Consider the following 18,332-nt stretch of genomic DNA (forward strand, 5'->3'; position numbering starts at 1 on the left):
TTAATTATTTGATTTGTGCCATGAATTGCAGATAATGTTTGTCAAATTAACAAATAATGTGTCACGTCAAGAAAGTTGTATTTTGTCGTAAAACTTTTGAAATATAAGACTGTGAAGGTATAGTAGAAAAACATGACATCTTTGGCTGGAACACTTTCATCTTTCTTTGTACTATATGGATGAAGACATCGACATTTTAATAGATATTTTGACTTTCTACAACAGGAAGGGCAAGGTAAAGGCAAGTGTAATTAATATTCAATTTAAATCTCCCAGTAAGTGAGCCAGCACACACACAGACAGAGCCCTGGAACCGGCATATATACCTGCATGGAATTCACCATAAATAGATTTATTCAGCCATAATATATGCTATGTGTATTGTATGGAAGCATCATGATATATTTCTCTTCTCATTGAGTCATGTTTGCGTTTTAATCTTCAATCATCTGCATATATTTGTGTGTGATATATGCTACATTGAGGAAAATATAATGTACACTTTCTTGAATCAGTGGTGGTAACAAAATAATAATCTTAATATACATGTGTCATTTATTTTCTATTTTAAATATAGTGCCGAATGTCACCACAAAATGTCTTCGTGAAGCTTAAACCAGTAATGTGTCAATAAAGTTTATTCAAATAAACACCGCTACGTCACGACACACAATGGCAGCCACCGGCACAGCTGTGACGGTTCTCACTCCTAACGGGAGAAGACAAGCCGTCAAAGTGTCCTCAAACACACCGTTATTACAGGTAACGCGTGTTTTAAGGGAACATTTCATGACACGGACTGTTTGTTTTCTTCGGTTCTTTTGTCTTCAAACGAGGGCAACTACTTCTCTTGTTAGCTTCTTCGGCTAACACACGTTAGCCGGTGACGGATCAGTTTCTCAGTTCGTGCGGATGAAAGTAAATAATTTGACTTTCTTCCTAAGCTTATTTTTGCCATCTTCAGGTGCTGGAGGATGTCTGCAAAAAACATGGATTTAACCCCGAGGAACACAGTTTGAAGTGAGTAGCAGTCGTTTGATGCTAGCTGTCACAGCAATGAGTCCGGGCTGTAGCCCGGATACGTTATTGATCCACGTGTGGACTGATTTGTGTTTAGTATGTAAAGTCTGAGAGTGGTGAAGAGTATTCTGTGAGTTTACATTGCTGCTGACTCCAGACCAGCTGATACACTGTTATTAGGGGGCCGTCCAAACTTATTGAGGTGAGTCATTCAACTTTAGGGTTGAATTCAAGCACTGAATTTGACTTTTTAGTGAGAAAAACAAATGTAATCTTGTTTTTACATTCATTTTAATCATGTTCGGACCATACAATCATATATGATGTAATCTTCCGTTGAGCAAAAGAAAGCAATCAGGAAAGCAGTTGTTACTTTCGTTGCATTGATGTCATTCACCAAATGAATCCGCTGGAAACTAAAAACACATCTTCTCCGACTACATCTGGATTAAAACACAGATTAGCACTTCAGTGGCAATTAAATAGCTCTTATTATGGTACTTTTGTAGTTTGACTATATTGAGGAAATGTTACTTTCTGTATTCTTGTTGTTCTTAGTTTCCACTCTTGGTTGAACGCACTTATTGTAAGTCGCTTTGGATAAAAGCGTCTGCTAAATGACATGTAATGTAGAGGGCGGATTTGTTATCAAACGTAATGGTGCTCAGTATTTCTTTCATTATCTAATACGTTGTTGTTCCACCCTCCTCACCTGCCTCTCTTCTGCCATCAACATTTGACAGGTTTCAGAGGACTGCTGTTGACCTTATGCTGCCATGGAGGTTTTCCAACCTGCCCAACAATGCGAAACTGGAAATGGTGACAAGTACAAGGAAACAGGCTGTAGCCGACAGCCAGGTGAGTTTAGATAAAGTGCGAGAGACGTACGAAAGGAGTGTTAAACGGTCAGACCCCGTAGTAAAGACACACAGTCGTAGTCAATATGTGGGTTCATATTGAGATTGTCTGCTCTTCGGTATCACCAGTATTAGCTCTATGCTCAGGTCTGACTTGGTTAAACTGAAAACATGTAACCTTTGCACATGCATATAGTTTTAAACATGTGGATTTTACATTTTAAGGTTCAAGGTTTTTTATTTGCCATTTGTGCATAAACCAACAGTCCAGACACATTGGATTTATTGTGCAGAGGTAAAAACACACTATAATGACTAATATAAAAACACACTGTGCATAAGGTGGTACGTACACTATTAAATACAGTTTTAAAAACAGGTTCTCAACATAAATAGGAGAGGGCAAATGTTAATAAATAGGTGAGTCCTGAGTTTGTTTCTATTTTAATTATGTGTAAAACCTGTAAAACTATGAACTGTTTGTCATGTTCGATATTTGGAACATCTTTAATATATTTCAATTTAATTCCCTGGCTTTCATGAACAAGATGATGAAATAATTGTCTCAGATTTCTTAGTTGGTACATATCCCAAGTTAGGACTCGCCAATATGGGGAAAATCCAATATCAAGATATTTTTGACCAAATGCCTCAGTGACAATATCGTGCCATTTACTATTGATGCTTTTATGACGTATTTGCATCTTTTAAAACCAAGAAGAGACGACACGGATGCCTTGTTGCCAAATTCCCAAATCTAAGAGGATATCTTGGACGATGTCTATTCACTTTGGTGACTGTGGAGGCCTCAACATGTAACTCCATCATATCTGTATGGAAGCATCTACATTCATTGGGTTTCTCCTCTGTGACATTGAGGTTTTTCCTTTTGATTTGTCACTCTCTATTTCACAGTATGAGGATTAGTCCAAGCATCGCAATGTAGGTGATTCCCTGAAACATATAAAACTAGAACGGGCACTCGGTAGAGCGCATACCTTCGCCGCAGCCACATGTTGGCATTAGTTGCATGCCAATTGGATATAAATAAATACCATATAAATATATGGTAAAAAGAAGATTTTGACCTTTTCATGACTTTGACCCGATCGATCCCAAAATCTAATCAAATGGTCCCCGGATAATAACCAATCATCCCACCAAATTTCATGCGATTCGGTTTAATACTTTGTTAGTTATGCGAGTAACACGCGTACAAATAAATAAATACACGGCGATCAAAACATAACCTTCCGCATTTTCAATGCGAAGGTAAATATAGTGCTACTGGTGCCAGACTATGAGTTGCATCATCTGGGCCTCCTCCTCTTGGTTGATTAGTATTCTAATTGTTCCTTTTGGTCGGTATTCACGCAAGTCGCTTATTGCTGTCCTACGACAGACGGATTGTCTTTTGTCAGAGCATTTGATTCATTGATGGCTCAATCATGTTTGAGGAGAAATGAGGTTGCAATATCTGTATTATTTTGGCATTCCTGTCAGCTGTATATGTGGGCTTTTATTGCCGGTAACTGGATAATCATTAGTTCTTCGTCTGTGTTCCCGCAGTCGCTCTGATCTGCGTCCAGAAGAACACTTTGTTGTAGCGGAGCTGTAGTTTTCGATGACATCATGAGTAAAATCCCGGCTGGGTTTGATCTGTTGTTCTTGATCATTTGATGGATGGTTGATTCTGTTGATACCTCACAGATTGCATACCCTCACACACACTGGCTCTCTAACCTTCCAACATTCACCTCGGCCAAACTGGTGTTTGGCGCTTGACGGCCAAAGAGCTCTTTTCATCTCTCCCGGTGAGCCCTTGTGCGGCACGCGTTCTACGCAGGACAACACGGTTGTTGAGTAAACACGAGCAACTGGTAGAATGACTCAGAGAGAAAGAACAGCAGAGACTCGTGCTGATGCCTGGTGTTACTCACTTCCAGAGAAGTTGGATCCACATGTGCAGCTTCATCAGATTTGATTATCAAGGAATTTTCTTCTTGCAAAATGTCTCAAGACTGTCGAGCCAAGACTTTACAAATGGCCACCTAGAGAGGTTCTGATACTTTTATGGTTTCCTTCCTGCATTTAGGTCACTTTTTGTAACGCATTCCTTCAACATGAAAGGTTGAGACGCACTTTGCTTCCACCTGTTTTACATTTCTTACGAGCAAAATTATTAAATAATTAAAATGAAAAAAAGTCAGTGGGCCAATTGAAAGTGGTTCACATTGTTTCTGCTTCGGATTTATTTATTTTTAATTTGTTGAAAGTTAATAAAGTATTGTCCCCCACTGACCCTCATGAACAGAGCCCGGGTCCCCCACTGACCCTCATGAACAGAGCCCGGGTCCCCCACTGACCCTCATGAACAGAGCCCGGGTCCCCCACTGACCCTCATGAACAGAGCTCAGGTCCCCCACGGACCCTCATGAACAGAGCTCGGGTCCCCCACTGACCCTCATGAACAGAGCCCGGGTCCCCCACTGACCCTCATGAACAGAGCCCGGGTCCCCCACTGACCCTCATGAACAGAGCCCGGGTCCCCCACTGACCCTCATGAACAGAGCCCGGGTCCCCACTGACCCTCATGAACAGAGCCCGGGTCCCCCACTGACCCTCATGAACAGAGCCCGGGTCCCCCACTGACCCTCATGAACAGAGCTCAGGTCCCCCACTGACCCTCATGAACAGAGCTCGGGTCCCCCACTGACCCTCATGAACAGAGCCCAGGTCCCCCACTGACCCTCATGAACAGAGCTCAGGTCCCCCACTGACCCTCATGAACAGAGCCCGGGTCCCCCACTGACCCTCATGAACAGAGCTCAGGTCCCCCACTGACCCTCATGAACAGAGCCCAGGGCCCCCACTGACCCTCATGAACAGAGCCCGGGTCCCCCACTGACCCTCATGAACAGAGCTCAGGTCCCCCACTGACCCTCATGAACAGAGCTCAGGTCCCCCACTGACCCTCATGAACAGAGCCCAGGTCCCCCACTGACCCTCATGAACAGAGCTCAGGTCCCCCACTGTGACCCTCATGAACAGAGCCCAGGTCCCCCACTGACCCTCATGAACAGAGCCCGGGTCCCCCACTGACCCTCATGAACAGAGCTCAGGTCCCCCACTGATCCTCATGAACAGAGCCCGGGTCCCCCACTGACCCTCATGAACAGAGCCCGGGTCCCCCACTGACCCTCATTAACAGATTTATTTTATTTATTTTATCTTATATGTTGACTTTAGATTGTTTTTGCTTGTTGTTGTTTTGTGTGTCTGACACACGTACACTAAAAAAACCGATTCAAGCCCTTCTTAGAGGTGACACATTTAAATATTGTTTGATACATTTAAATAATCAATTACAAAACGAAGATATTTATTTGGAATGGGTGTAACACAAAATGTAGGAATACTTTCATTTATTAGATTTATTTAGGTTTCACTCACAAAAACGATTCAAGCCCTTCTTAGAGGTGACACATTTAAATATTGTTTGATAAATTTAAATAAATCAATTACAAAAATAGATATTTATATTTAATGGGTGTAACACAAAATGTATGAATACTTTCATTTATTAGATTTATTTAGGTTAGATGGTGTGCATATCAACTCAAAATAAATGTGTTTCATTGAGGACTACTCTTTGCGCATGCGCCAGCTGAAAATCAGTTGTTTACATGAGGTGAAGACACTTTCATGGCTGCACGGTGGTGTAGTGGCTAGCACTGTCGCCTCACAGTCAGAGGGCCGTGGGTTCAATTCCCAGTCGGGGCGTTCCTTCTGTGTGGAGTTTGTGTATTTTTTTAGTTCGTTAGTTTATATTTTGAGTTGGACAAACACAAATTAATTTAATTTAATGAATATCGTTATTATATTTTGAGATTCTGATGAAGTATTTCATTTAAAGAAAAGCACAAATTAAAAAAGTCTGAGAAATAAACAGTTTTTACCCTGGGGATGTTTTGATGACATGTATTTCTTTTATTTAATCTTTTAACGGTCCATTTTCTACAATCTCATAATAAATGCAAAAACTGCCACAGGGAAACACTTTTTAGTTCATTGAGAATCGTCAATAGCACCTGAATACTGTAATACTGTATGGTCTGTGAGGTTGGAGTCTCAAGAGATGTGGACGGGTTGCTATTGATTTCTGGATGATGGACGCTGTTCTTTATGTGAAGTGTGTTTACGGTGTTTGACTGAAGTTGTGTGTGCGTTGCCCTCAGGTGCGGATTGCTCTCCAGATGGTGGACGGCTCTCGGTTCCAGGATTCTTTCTCCTGCGGACAGAGTTTGTGGGAACTGCTCACACATTTTCCCGAGATCAGGTGTGTGTGTATGAATGTGTACAGTGATGGTTTTAGGCTTGAGGTTGGAATATAGTTGGGGTAATGCATTTAGGTTGCGAAGTTGGAGGATCAGCCGTTCCTCCGAAGTGTATTTCCACGTCCTTTATTCAGATTTTCCGATGTTTCTTTAAACCATATACTCTGTGTTCGTTCACATGGAAATGTAGGACTCTCCTGTTGCTCATTAGTTGTGAGTATTTTATCTTTTACTGATGGCAAACTGCTCCAAATAGCCATGCAGCTCGGTTGCGGTTGCTATGGTAAATAAACCAATCGTCCGTGAATCCCAAATCATCCATTATTTTCGTTGGCCAACAAGACACATAGTTTCTGACTTCATTCAAAAGTTGAACCATAATTCATTCTTTTAACCTGCAGATTGGGACATTTCCTCAATACTGTAATTGTTACCGACACACGTCGCTGAATCTTTAAAGCTCTGTGATTGGATGTTTCTAAAACGAAATGCAGCTTTGGAGACGCAGTAAACTTCTAATCTCATGGATTTGTGTTCACGGGCCTTTTTTCTTTTTCTCTTTTTTTCATCAAAGAGAAACTTATTGTCCTCCAGAGTTGTTAAATCTTTAGTACTGATGATTCAACCAGGAGTTTCATGTCGATCCAAGTCGGATATGAATCGGTTGCCTGAAACACTTTCTCACATTTTCCAACTATGTTCAATATCACGCTGTTATTATAAAATAAACTTAAAAACTAAGATGAATTTAAACAAGAAAAGTTCAGTCACTGGGGATGCATAACGGAGGAACACAGTTCATTGTGGTGAATGTGTTATTATGTGTAATTATTTAATGCACGAGATGGTCCTCACAAGTATGGACAGCGTTTGTGTTTTCCTTTACCGTCCACATGTCTGGAAAATAAAGGTGTTATTGTGTTAGATAACCCCCCCCCCCCCTACATACACACACACACACACACACACACACACACACACACATACGCAGCTGTTGCTCAGTGGTTCCAGCTGTGCGGTCCCAGGTGCTCATGCATCTGTCCAGCTCTCATCTCTATTAAATGACATCACTCCAGATCCTGATCCTTTCACAGGGAAGTTGTGCTTCTATGAAAAGAATATTAGCTCCACATCAGCATAAAAGCTCCGTGACTGTTGTGGAAATGAGGGGAAAGGCTTTTCATGGCCGTGGAGAACAATAGTAAAACATTTAGGGTTCAATTAGTTTCCACATGGGACTGTGCTCGCATGGTTGACACATGCAGACGTGCCAGTGCCTCGCATGAGATGTTATTGTCAAATCACGGGGCTGAGAGAAAGTCTCTTCTGTGTTTTGTTATGTTGCTTTTATAGTAAACCAAAGTCACCCTTCACTTAAATCTGTTTCTTTTACTGTTGCCACCTGATTCCAGTGTGGCCGAGTTGTCTGAGTCAGGATCCACCCCGGTGTGCATTTACATGAGAGATAAGGTATGCAATGTTCCTTTAATTCCATTTTTCAGCTCTCTATTTATGGGTACTAAGGTGTTAGTGTGTGTGTGTGCAGGTGAGTGGTGAAGAAGCACTGAAGAAGACCACTCTGAAGTCTCTGGGTCTCACAGGAGGAAACGCCATCGTCAGGTAGGTTGTGTACAAACAACCCACTGCACATACAACCGTGTTCATTTGAGACTTCATCATGAAGTTGTTTTCATGTTTTATTTCTTAAAGGTTTTTAATCAAAAAGATCAAAGCAGAGGGCCAGGAAGATGCCGAAGAAGCCACTGAAACGGCTGCTATGCCAACCGCACCCGTCGCCAAGGCGACCACACCTCGCCCGTCGCCTCAGCCCGATCCATCTCCCTCGCATCGGGAAACGTCCACGACGGAAGTGACGAATAAGAGTTCAGAGCCCCGCAGAGAAATCGAAACCCACGTCGCTCCAACTCCCGCCCCGAGCGTCACACTTCCTGTTCAACAGGAAGAGGGTCCAAAATCCCAGGATGCAGTTCGGCCAGAGATTCCTCCCGTTGGGAGAGGACCTCCGCCAGAGGAGGATGGCGAGGAAGCGGGGCCATCGGGACTGAACTCTCGCCCACCTTCTTCTTCTTCTTCTTCTTCCTCCTCCTCCTCGGCTCCCTCTGCTCCCTCTGCTGCTCCCTCTGCTCCTTTCATTCCCTTCTCCGGAGGCGGTCAGCGCCTCGGGGGTCCGCGGGGAAGTGCAGTGGGACGCTCGCTATCTTCATCCTCGTCGTCCTCGGCTCCAATCACGGCAGTCGAATCGCCAAAAGCCAAGAAAGCGAAATCTAGCCACGTTTCGAGCACCAAGGTGAGTCATCTGATTAATGAAAAAAATAAAAAGATCATCAAATAGAAATAATCAGAACCATATTTTTTAAACAATCTAAAAATATTCATTCAACAGTCTGTTTGCCCAGTTATCATGAAATAGTTAACTCTGGCTATGAAGCTGCTAAATTGGGCAATTTTAAAACTATAGATCATTGAAAGTAATTATTTAATTTTCATTACAGCCTGAAAAATGAGTGTCTTGTTTGTGTTTAGCTGAATTAAAAGACAATCTAGTCATAAACACGTTTAATCTGAAAATCTTCTGTTATGTGACCACGGTGTAAGAATCAAACTGGGGACACTGGTCAGCCATTCGGGTGGTGGTCATGCTTTCTCACTACCTTCGAGGTCCACCAGTGTTTTTAGTGATGACATTTTCATGCCGGCTTCAAGGAATTCGTTTTTTTAATGAACAGCTTTACGTTTCTTTAGATTTAGTATCTTATGGTCACATTTGATTGAGCATCTTATGCTTTTGTTTCTTCCTTGTCGTGTGTTTCTTGTCTGTTGTGTCTATTTTTTGTCTGTTTGACTTGTTGGTGACAAACGAGTTTCCCCACTGGAGATTAATGCATTTTTCTAAGATATAATATCAGTCAATCAAGTCCATTTTTTTCTTCCTTGTTTTGAATTTGATACAAGCCAATTAAACATCACTGTCCTTGAGATCGAAGGTTATTTATGAACTCATGGTGGATGATCTCTCCACGAGTAATCAATTAAAACTGGTGGTATCTTTTCTGATCCTCAGTGTGAAACCAGTGCCAACCAGCCGGACGAGGACATGGATCAATTGGAGGAGTTCTTAGAGGTAAAACTATTTATTACCGGTCGTCACTTTCTGATATGTGTGTGTGTGTGTGTGTGTGTGTGTGCCACAATGTGACTCTGTTACTCACACACACATTCTCTTTGCTACACGTGCGCCGCACAGTTTGAGAGCTGTTTGACGTCTCCATCCTTTACCTGCCTCTCTGTCCTCAGCCGGTGGAGAGGGAGCCTCTCATCTACCACCTGGACGCCATGACCCGTCACTCCAAGGACCACAGAGAGCCGCCCGACGAGTTCTTTGAAGTGACCATGGACGACGTGCGCAAGCGCTTCGCCCAGCTGAAGAGCGAGAGGTGGGGAAGCAGGAAGTGGATGGAAGCGCTTCAGACTGTGTGTGTGTGTGTGTGATATTTAGTATAAATAGCGTGTTGCTGCGGTAACGCGTATGGATCCGATGCGTTCCTGCGCTGTTGGTAACCGATGACGAGTCAGCCTGGCACTCGGGTCTTGCGGTGTTTTGTCGACGTTCAACCCCCCCCCGAGTTGCAGAATTCCATAGAAGTGACGAGAGGCCGTCGCCGGGGAGGACGCCAGGCATCGCAGCGTGCGTTTTTTGAAGTTTTTATATATTTATTTATGAGTGCTTCTACAAAACGGATGTGGCCCCCCCCCGCCAGACAACAGCTGCCGAGGCAAACGTGTACTCATTTGTAACACACGGCGCACTACGAAAGCGTCCAAATGTGTCACGCGGCGAGCAATTAGCGAGCCCGTTTGTGTGTCGACGTTCGCCCTCCAGCCGTCGACCGCCAAACGCCGTCGGGTTGGAGACCTCATCGCCTGCATCCTTTAATTTCCGTCTACATTGACGTGGCTGGCTGCCTCGCGGCTACGCTACCGTGTCCATGGCTGCAATTACCAAGGGGGGAATGAAGCCGACCGCAGCAATGCGTCTGTCACACACACACACACACACACACACACGAGTACGTGTAGCAGATTAAACGATGTCTGCTCATCTTTCCCATTGTTGATTCCACTCCTTTTTGATCACATCTGCGTCCGTGGCGTGTTTCTCCCCAGGAGGCAGCTGGAGGAGGCTCCGCTGATGACGAAATCTCTGAGAGAATCACAGATGAGGGAGAAGATGGAAAGATATCCCAAAGTGAGCACAAGGACGGACAAATAATCGCAGTTTTTTCTATTTTTTAAATGGGTGTGTTTGTGTGAGGTGTACAGACTCTGCATAACCTACTGCCACTGTGTCGCCAGGTGGTCCTGAGGGTCCAGTTTCCAGACAGACATGTTCTACAAGGCTTCTTCAGGCCTATGGAGACAGGTGTGTGTGTGTGTGTGTGTGTGTGTGTGTGTGTGTGTGTGTGTGTGTGTGTATTCAGCCACAGGTATGGCTGCAATGTTGGAGGTGCTTGCGTCTCCCTCACCACATTTCTGACTGTAGCCACACCAGAGTGACGGAGACAGACATAATGAGACGGGTCTGTAATTCCAGGGATTAAATCCGCCCCAACAGCAACATGACAACCAGCAGAACAACACATCTGAGGGGAATTCCATCTTAAAAGCTGAATTAGCCTCCACACGGATGGATCTGCTTGCTCGTGATTAAGTGTGTGTTTGTTGTTGTTTTTTTGTCCAGTTGGTGCTGTGATGCATTTCGTGAGGAGTCACTTGGAGGATCCTCAGCTCAGTTTCTACTTGTGTAAGTTCTCATTTTACTTTCCCACCAATGAACCGCAATGTCAAATCCACCCCCGTAGCTCCTCTTGGGAACGTTTGATGATCATATTTCTGTGTATTCAGATCTTTTTATGAAGTTTTGGCAATCACGTCCATCAGCTGGGATGATGACATGAAGCTGATCCCAGTAGTGGTTTACATAAACAACGTTTTATGTTGTTGTTTATGATTGTGACCTAAATAAACTCATCAGTGCCCAGTGGACCAACGATATAATGGCGTCACTGTTTCATCATTTTAAATCCTGACGTTTCTTGTTGCTTATCAGCCATCAGACACGTATTGTCCATTTGTCACTCAGCTGATGGTCTCAACTGCTGAACGACACCGAGAAAGGCCAAACCATCGGAGGTCGTGCACGAGATTCGCCGGATTATCGAAACCACATTCTCTTTAAATTTAATTTGGCTAACCTGAAGGTTTCTTTAAATCGTCTTGATCGCTCAGGCTTCGGCCCCCTCTGACTTCTCGGTAATGATCCCGCTGCATTGCCAAAATGTCAGCAATAAAGTTGCTGACTTATAGTAACTGCCTTTTAAACAATGAAAATAAGACCCAATTCTTATTAAACTTGAATTATCTTTTCTTTTTTTTCTTCTCAGTGTAATTGTCCAATTCAGTGCCTCCTCCTTCTTTACATGTAGTCTGATGGCAAAAGCCTAATCGAATTATTATGGCGGAGTGGACTCTCATTTCTATCTAGACTTGATCAACTTCTTAATGTTTCCACCAACTTGATCTTATTCACGCTTCCCTCAAAGGCTGCGGGATAAATGATGTCCTCCGGTACGGAATCTGTCGTTACATCGCCAGATTAATAAATGATTGATAAACCGATCATAGTCTGGAGGAAAAGCCTGCACATCCAGGCCCGTGCTGCACGTTAAATGTTTATCAACGAGTGTCTCAATATTCATTAAATTGGCTTGTGCAGTTTAATTATCCAGTATCAGTCATGACTTCAGTGTAGTTATTTGTGATATTCCCTCTTTCTAATTTATTTTATCTTTTTTCCAGTTATCACCCCTCCAAAAACCGTCCTGGATGACTCCTCAGATACACTGTTTCAGGTGAGTCTCCAGGCAACACCTCCTTCCACCCAATAATAAACAGAATGATTTGACTCGATAACAAAACAACAAACGCAGAGAGGAGGACTGTAACTTGTATCGAGTTGTCCCTCTCGCCTCTTCAAAGCTCCAACACATTCCCGTTCTCCCCCCCCCTCTCTCTCTCGCTCTGACCCTCTCTCACGCTCCCCCCCCCTCCCCCCTCTCTCCACTGTCCTTGACCCCAGCTGGGCTTGATTTTTCCCAGACTGGCACATGGGGTTAATACAGGCCTCACTTTGATCTTCACACACACACGCACACACACACACACACACACACACACACGCGCGGAGAGTTGGGCAGCCTTGAGGCTTTGTTGCCTCCAAGTTTCGAAGCTATTCAAATAATGAAAGCGAGCGAAAAAGAACCGAAAACAAAAACGAGAAGATGTTCTCTCGCTCGGTTCGTCAGGCGGCCTCGTAAACCCGCCTTGTTCTTTTTTATTTTTAGACGCCTTATTTTCAGAACGGCGTCAACATTTTCCTTCATCGGTTCTTTCTTCTGACACTTTTGACTCCACCTTTAAAGGAGACAGGAAAAAGACGTGGAGGAACGGAGGGGAGGAAGAGAACGTCGTTTGAAGCTCTATCGCGTTGTGGTCAGAGGGACGGGTACAAAGATAACCATCCTCAAACGCACACTTTGAAGTGTGTGTGTGTGGGAGGGGGGGGGGGTTTGGTGCCATGATCACTCTGAATCAAATCTGATGTTTGATGCAACTCTTTATTTTCTTGTCTTTGTGCCTTCCTGAACTCTCTGCTTGTTTACAACGACACGTCCCTCTCCTGCAGCCCGGTTCCAGCTCTCTCTCTTCTTTTCTTCTTCTGTCCCTCCCTCACCCCCATGTCTCCATCCATTGAGAACATAAAAGTGTTAAACCACACAAATACGTCTTTAATCTCCTTTGTTTTCATGTCTCACACACACACACACACACACACACTCTCTCTCTGTCTGGCTCTGTCTATATATCAATCTTTTGACACGCAAGGAATTTTTTGTTGTTGTCCCGTCAGATAGACATGAATGCACACGCATACGTCTCTTCTCTCTCTCTCTCTCTCACACACACACACACACACTTTAATCACTTTGTGTCATGTCAGGAAAGGAATGTTTCCCAACCCAGAAGCCCTTTGATACCAGGCATCCCCGTCTCTCCCTCTGTCTTCCATCAGGATCCGTTCTGCCTCCCTCCATTCTTCTCTTAAATGGTTTTCTTTTTCTTTTTTTTACACTGTCTCTCTCTTTTTCTTTCACACACTCACACACAAACCGCTGGCATAGAAGCAGGAATGCCTGTTATTTCACTGTAACACATTGTTTCCTGCTCACAGGGCTGTGATAATAGCAATTAGGAGCGAGGGTCCCAATTTAGCAACCAGGGGGGGGGGGGGGGCGAGAGAGTGAGAGGACAGTGTGTGTGTAGACGGGTTGTCGTGGAGAGCCCAGTGACGGCCATGCGACGCTCGCTTTTGATGCTGTTGATTTGAAACCGTGAAAGATTGAGCGACTTGGAAATGATCCTTTTATACGTTGAATGAAGTTACCATTTTGGTTTGTTTTTCAATATTCCAGGTTTGATTTTCGGAGCATTAATGTAGGAGCAGACGGCGATTTGCTATATGACGATATATATATAGTGGAGCAAAGTCACCCTCTCTTTTTTTTTATAATTCATGCTTCTGTTCTTTTGTCGTTACTGCATACTCGGCACACTGGGCCGTCTCCATGTTGGTGGTGGAGGCACTAGATCTGCTCTGGGTCTCTTTAATATGTCATTCATGAAACTCATTCTCAGTTATGTTCGAGGATCTATTAACTGGGGAAAAAGAGGAGCGAGTCACGGTGTTTTTTTGTGTGTAAAGTTGAGGTTTGTCTGAAGTCGTTAAAACAACTGGACGGCTTTCTTCCGAGTTGCGAAGAAGTTTATCCTGAACGAGTTTCATGTGTCTACGTCCTATAAAGTCACAGACGCGTGCCCTCCTTGCCCGTCTGTCTGCGTCCCCACCTCCATGATTGCACGCTCGGTAATATATCTGCCTTCAAATGTTCCTTTATAACCATTAAGACGTGTGTTGTGCTTCGGGGTGGTGGGGGGGGGGGGGGGCGTTCTCACTGACATTTGATCGGTGCTCGTTTTGTGGTTCGGTTGCTGGTTCAGATCCTCCAGCGATGAATCCTCTTGGGAAATGAACTCGACTCTGGCCCGGACGTTGTGGCGGCGCTCTGTTTGCGTGTCCAAGAGACGCCGTTTTTGTTTACGTTTTTGTTGTTGTTGCAGAGATTGACTTGATGTGTTTTGATCGTCTGCAGGCCGACCTGTTCCCCGGCGCTCTGGTGTACTTCGGATCAGACGTCAAGACAGGTTTTTTGTCTTTTTGGTTCTTTTCTTTCATTTGCTGGATTTGAATTGGATACTGGTGTATTACTGAGGAATGTAATAAAGCTAAAACTGTGTGTGTGTGTGTGTGTGTGTGTGTGTGTCAGTGTCATACACAGATTGTTACATGAAGAGGGAACTGCTTGAATCCTCTGTCTCTGCCTTGCAAGCAAATGAGTCCATTGCAAGGTATGTGCTCACACACACGTGTGTGTGTGTGTGTGTGTGAGGAATAACATGTGTGTCTGGGCCGTGCATGCATTAGGATGTCTATATGCATTGGTATCCCGCGGCAACCAGCCTATTTTCACATAGCTGTCGTCGTTGGAATCCCTTTGAGGTTCAGCCTGAACAGCAGGTGCCCTCCACACACATAAACATGCACATAAAACCATTTTCCAGTCCCGCTAAAGATAGAGCCCGCTTCACAAAAGTGACCCCCCCCCCCCACCTGTTGTCCCCTTGCTTCTTTAACAAGGTCGTCACTCTTCCGACGTATTTAACTTCTGATTTAGCTCCTCGTGCAAAACAATGCTGCTTTAAATAGTAACAGGAACTCTCAAAGAAAATTGAATTGAAATGCTTTCCATTTTTCCCAGAGAAACTAAGGTATTTTTACCCCCCCACCCCCGACCCCACTCCACCCCCCCCCCCCCCCCAGCTGCATGATCCGGGCCCCGACACCCTCCTCCAGCGCTGAGGACACGGGGGAGCCGCTGCCTCCTCCGGAGCCGGAGAAGGACACCGGCGGGTCCACGCAGGACGAGGACGACTCGCCTGCCGCTCACACCCGGGCCGCCAGAGCGCCCCGATCGGACCCGAGGAAGATGCCCAAGTGGCTCAAGCTTCCAGGTGAGGACGGAAACCGAACTCGCAAAGTTAATTCAGTCACTTTCGCTCCTGCGGGTTCCTTCTTTGGAAACGAACCACGGGCTGTAAGTGAAGTCATCCGACCAGACGAGTAACGGATTGTTCACCGTGACTCAGCCAGAGCGCCGTGGTGACGCTCACTCACGCGGTCCGAGGGACTTCATCTGGCTCTCTTCTTGAGCCCCTGATCACGACCTCCTGTGACACATTGGTCCCTCTTGGCCCCTGGTCCAGTTCTGCAGTACACGTGGGAGATGGTTTTGCTTTTTAGGAATTTTATTCCCTCCGTGGCGGCAACATTTTTTACTCGAGCCATCAGGACCCCCTAGAAGTCGAACTGGGCTTCTAAAACCACATAGTGCCATCAAAGCTTACTTGCCGACTTCAAAACTTGCTCGCCTAGCAACACTTTAGGCTACAAACAACCCACAATGCAACATTATCTGTGTTACATCAGAACTCTCCATTTAAAAAATAAAAAAGTAACTGATAATAACTGTTAATGTGGAATTTGTTTTGCCTCAACTTTTTCAAAAATTATTTCCAGGAGAGAAAAATATTGTCTCATATTCAGACCAATACAGAATCTTTAAGGTGCAGTGTGTGTAGGGTAATCGGCGCCATCTAGTGGTGAGGTTGCAGATTGCTACCAACAAAGACATGAGTGGCCCGATGTAGCGCCGCGGTTTGGTTTGTCCCTCCTGAGCTCCTGTAGCAACAGGAACCTTCACTCTGTTTGGAGATATCAACAACTTATTCTGAGGAAACAAAAACACGATGATTCTTATTTTCAGGTGAATATGCATTAAAAACAAACACACTTTTTTAATACTATGTTACATATTTGCTAGTAAATCCTCATGAATGCTAAACATTGTTCCTTTTAAAAGTAGTTTCTAATTAAAAAACGGAAGTCCGGTTGTTTTGTTAAATTGACAGTTTCACACCCGAAAAATAAACTAGTGCCCCCCCTCCAGCTGTTCTCCTCCAGAGTTCTCATCCTTTTCTTTTCTGTAGTGAAAGAACAGAAAAACCCAAACACCGAAACCACAGTCGATTAGCAAATGGCCTTTTTAGAAAGCAGAATTACTCATGATGAAGATAAGGATGCTTCTTTTTTTTTTTTTAGGATGAACCAATTAGTTCATGATGGTTGCATTGAAGGGAATAGTTATAATGTTTGGAGGAATACAATAGTTTTTCATCTGTTTTGTTATATAAGAGTCATAAAAGTGTCTTTATGCTAACTATGAAGGCACAGTTATTAGACGGGAAGCTGAGGTCGGCATCCAGACTGGAAACAGACGGCAGAGCAGCCTCCAAAGTTCTTCTAATTCTTAATTTACGAACATTTTTGTTCACGAATATGAACTAATTAGTTAGACTTGTACCTTATCCTTAACTACATTCAATTAAGTATGAATCCACTAAAACATTTCACCACAAAGAACCAAACAAAAGCTCCACATTAAATCCTGTGTTTGTCAGATATAAGATTAAAAGGTTTCTTTGGGGGGGAAAAAACATTAAAAACGACTCTTTATTTTACTTTCGTTGACGTTGTTATTACACGCTGACGACTAAATGAATCTACGGCAGCTGTGAGGGATGTCTGAGTGAACGAGTCTCCAGCAGATGCATTTAGAGTTCTTGTAATATGCTTCAAGCTCTTCTTTCTTTTTTTATTGTGTTTTTTTATTTTTTATGTATTGGTGAATTGCATCATGTTGGTTATAGCCGAACATCTGGCCGCCGTCAGCGGGGAGATCTGGTTTCTCTGTGGTCTCATGTTGGAGCTTTACTAAATGAAACGAGAGAACGATTCTCAGACCGGAGCATTAAGACTTTCTGATGTATCAAAATGAACACAGGGTTCGTACGGTCATGGAAAACCTGGAAAAGTCATGGAATTTTAAAATGGTCATGGAAAAAATTTAAATCATAAAAGTTTTGGAAAAGTCATGGAAATTTGTTATCACGTGTTCATTTACGGCGAGTTTGAAATAACTAATGCTTTTTCAAAGAAAGATGCTCAAAATATAAGCCGGCGTACGCTCTCAATACGCAACATTTTCTAAATTTGTCATGTTTATACCGAGATTTCAGTTTGGTCATGGAAATTCGGTTTAAAGTCCTGGAAATCCATTGGTCAAAGTGTGTAAGAACCCTGTGAACATTAATGCTAACATTTTTACTTTTTGTTATTTTTCAGAGATATTAACCTCCATTTTCTGTTTTTCTTTCTTTCACAGGTAAGAAATAGGACCATTGATGAGAAGACGAGCCGCTTGAAGACGGAGGAGAGCAGTAAACCATCGATGCGCTCTGATGAGGGCTCGACTTTGTGGCGTGGAAGAAGCACTTGAAGAGAGTTTTTTTTTTTGTAAAGGGCCAAAATAACAAGATGGATGAATATGAGATTGGAGGATTGTTTCATCCCGGTTGATCTCCTGGAGGAGAGAGTGTGGTAAAGATGCTGCTTTTATTCAGCAGGTGAGAAGGTTGTGGAAAGTGAATAAAGACGGTCGCACAAAAATGTTTGCGTATCGAAGTCGTTAATTTCCGATGCAGAGAGACGACGCAGCAGCACACTTCTGTTTCCTGGATGTTGTTCTCTATTCATGGCTGATCCATGGGTTATATTTATGATTACAAATAATATTAATTTTGATGAACCGACATTGTTTTGTGAATCAGTTTGTTGTTCAAGAAACTAGATGGGTATAATGCACAACACTCGGATAAACTCCAGCTGAGCAAACTCGTTTGACTAATGGAAACAAAAATGCTAAATCATGAACTTAATTATACGATTGTCTTTAAAAATATTGATTACAATTTTAATTGGTAACAAGAAACTGTCAAAAACTGAAAGGAACATTTCCCATATGTT

At 43.6% G+C, this 18,332-nt stretch overlaps 1 protein-coding gene across 1 annotated transcript; it reads left to right on the forward strand.

Moving 5' to 3' along the window:
• The first annotated feature begins 664 nt into the window (after positions 1-664).
• On the forward strand, positions 665-18,114 carry aspscr1 (ASPSCR1 tether for SLC2A4, UBX domain containing). Its single transcript, XM_056409848.1, has 17 exons — positions 665-762; positions 965-1,020; positions 1,764-1,878; positions 6,116-6,216; positions 7,627-7,684; positions 7,761-7,834; positions 7,925-8,522; positions 9,297-9,356; positions 9,530-9,669; positions 10,400-10,481; positions 10,589-10,655; positions 10,974-11,036; positions 12,092-12,144; positions 14,503-14,554; positions 14,677-14,758; positions 15,231-15,421; positions 17,692-18,114. The coding sequence occupies exons 1-17, from the start codon at positions 673-675 to the stop codon at positions 17,700-17,702; spliced, it is 1,893 nt and encodes a 630-aa protein (XP_056265823.1). The 5' UTR covers positions 665-672; the 3' UTR covers positions 17,703-18,114.
• The last annotated feature ends 218 nt before the right edge of the window (positions 18,115-18,332 follow it).

This window comes from Pseudoliparis swirei, chromosome 24, assembly GCF_029220125.1.
Source record: "Pseudoliparis swirei isolate HS2019 ecotype Mariana Trench chromosome 24, NWPU_hadal_v1, whole genome shotgun sequence".
Classification (NCBI taxonomy): domain Eukaryota; kingdom Metazoa; phylum Chordata; class Actinopteri; order Perciformes; family Liparidae; genus Pseudoliparis; species Pseudoliparis swirei.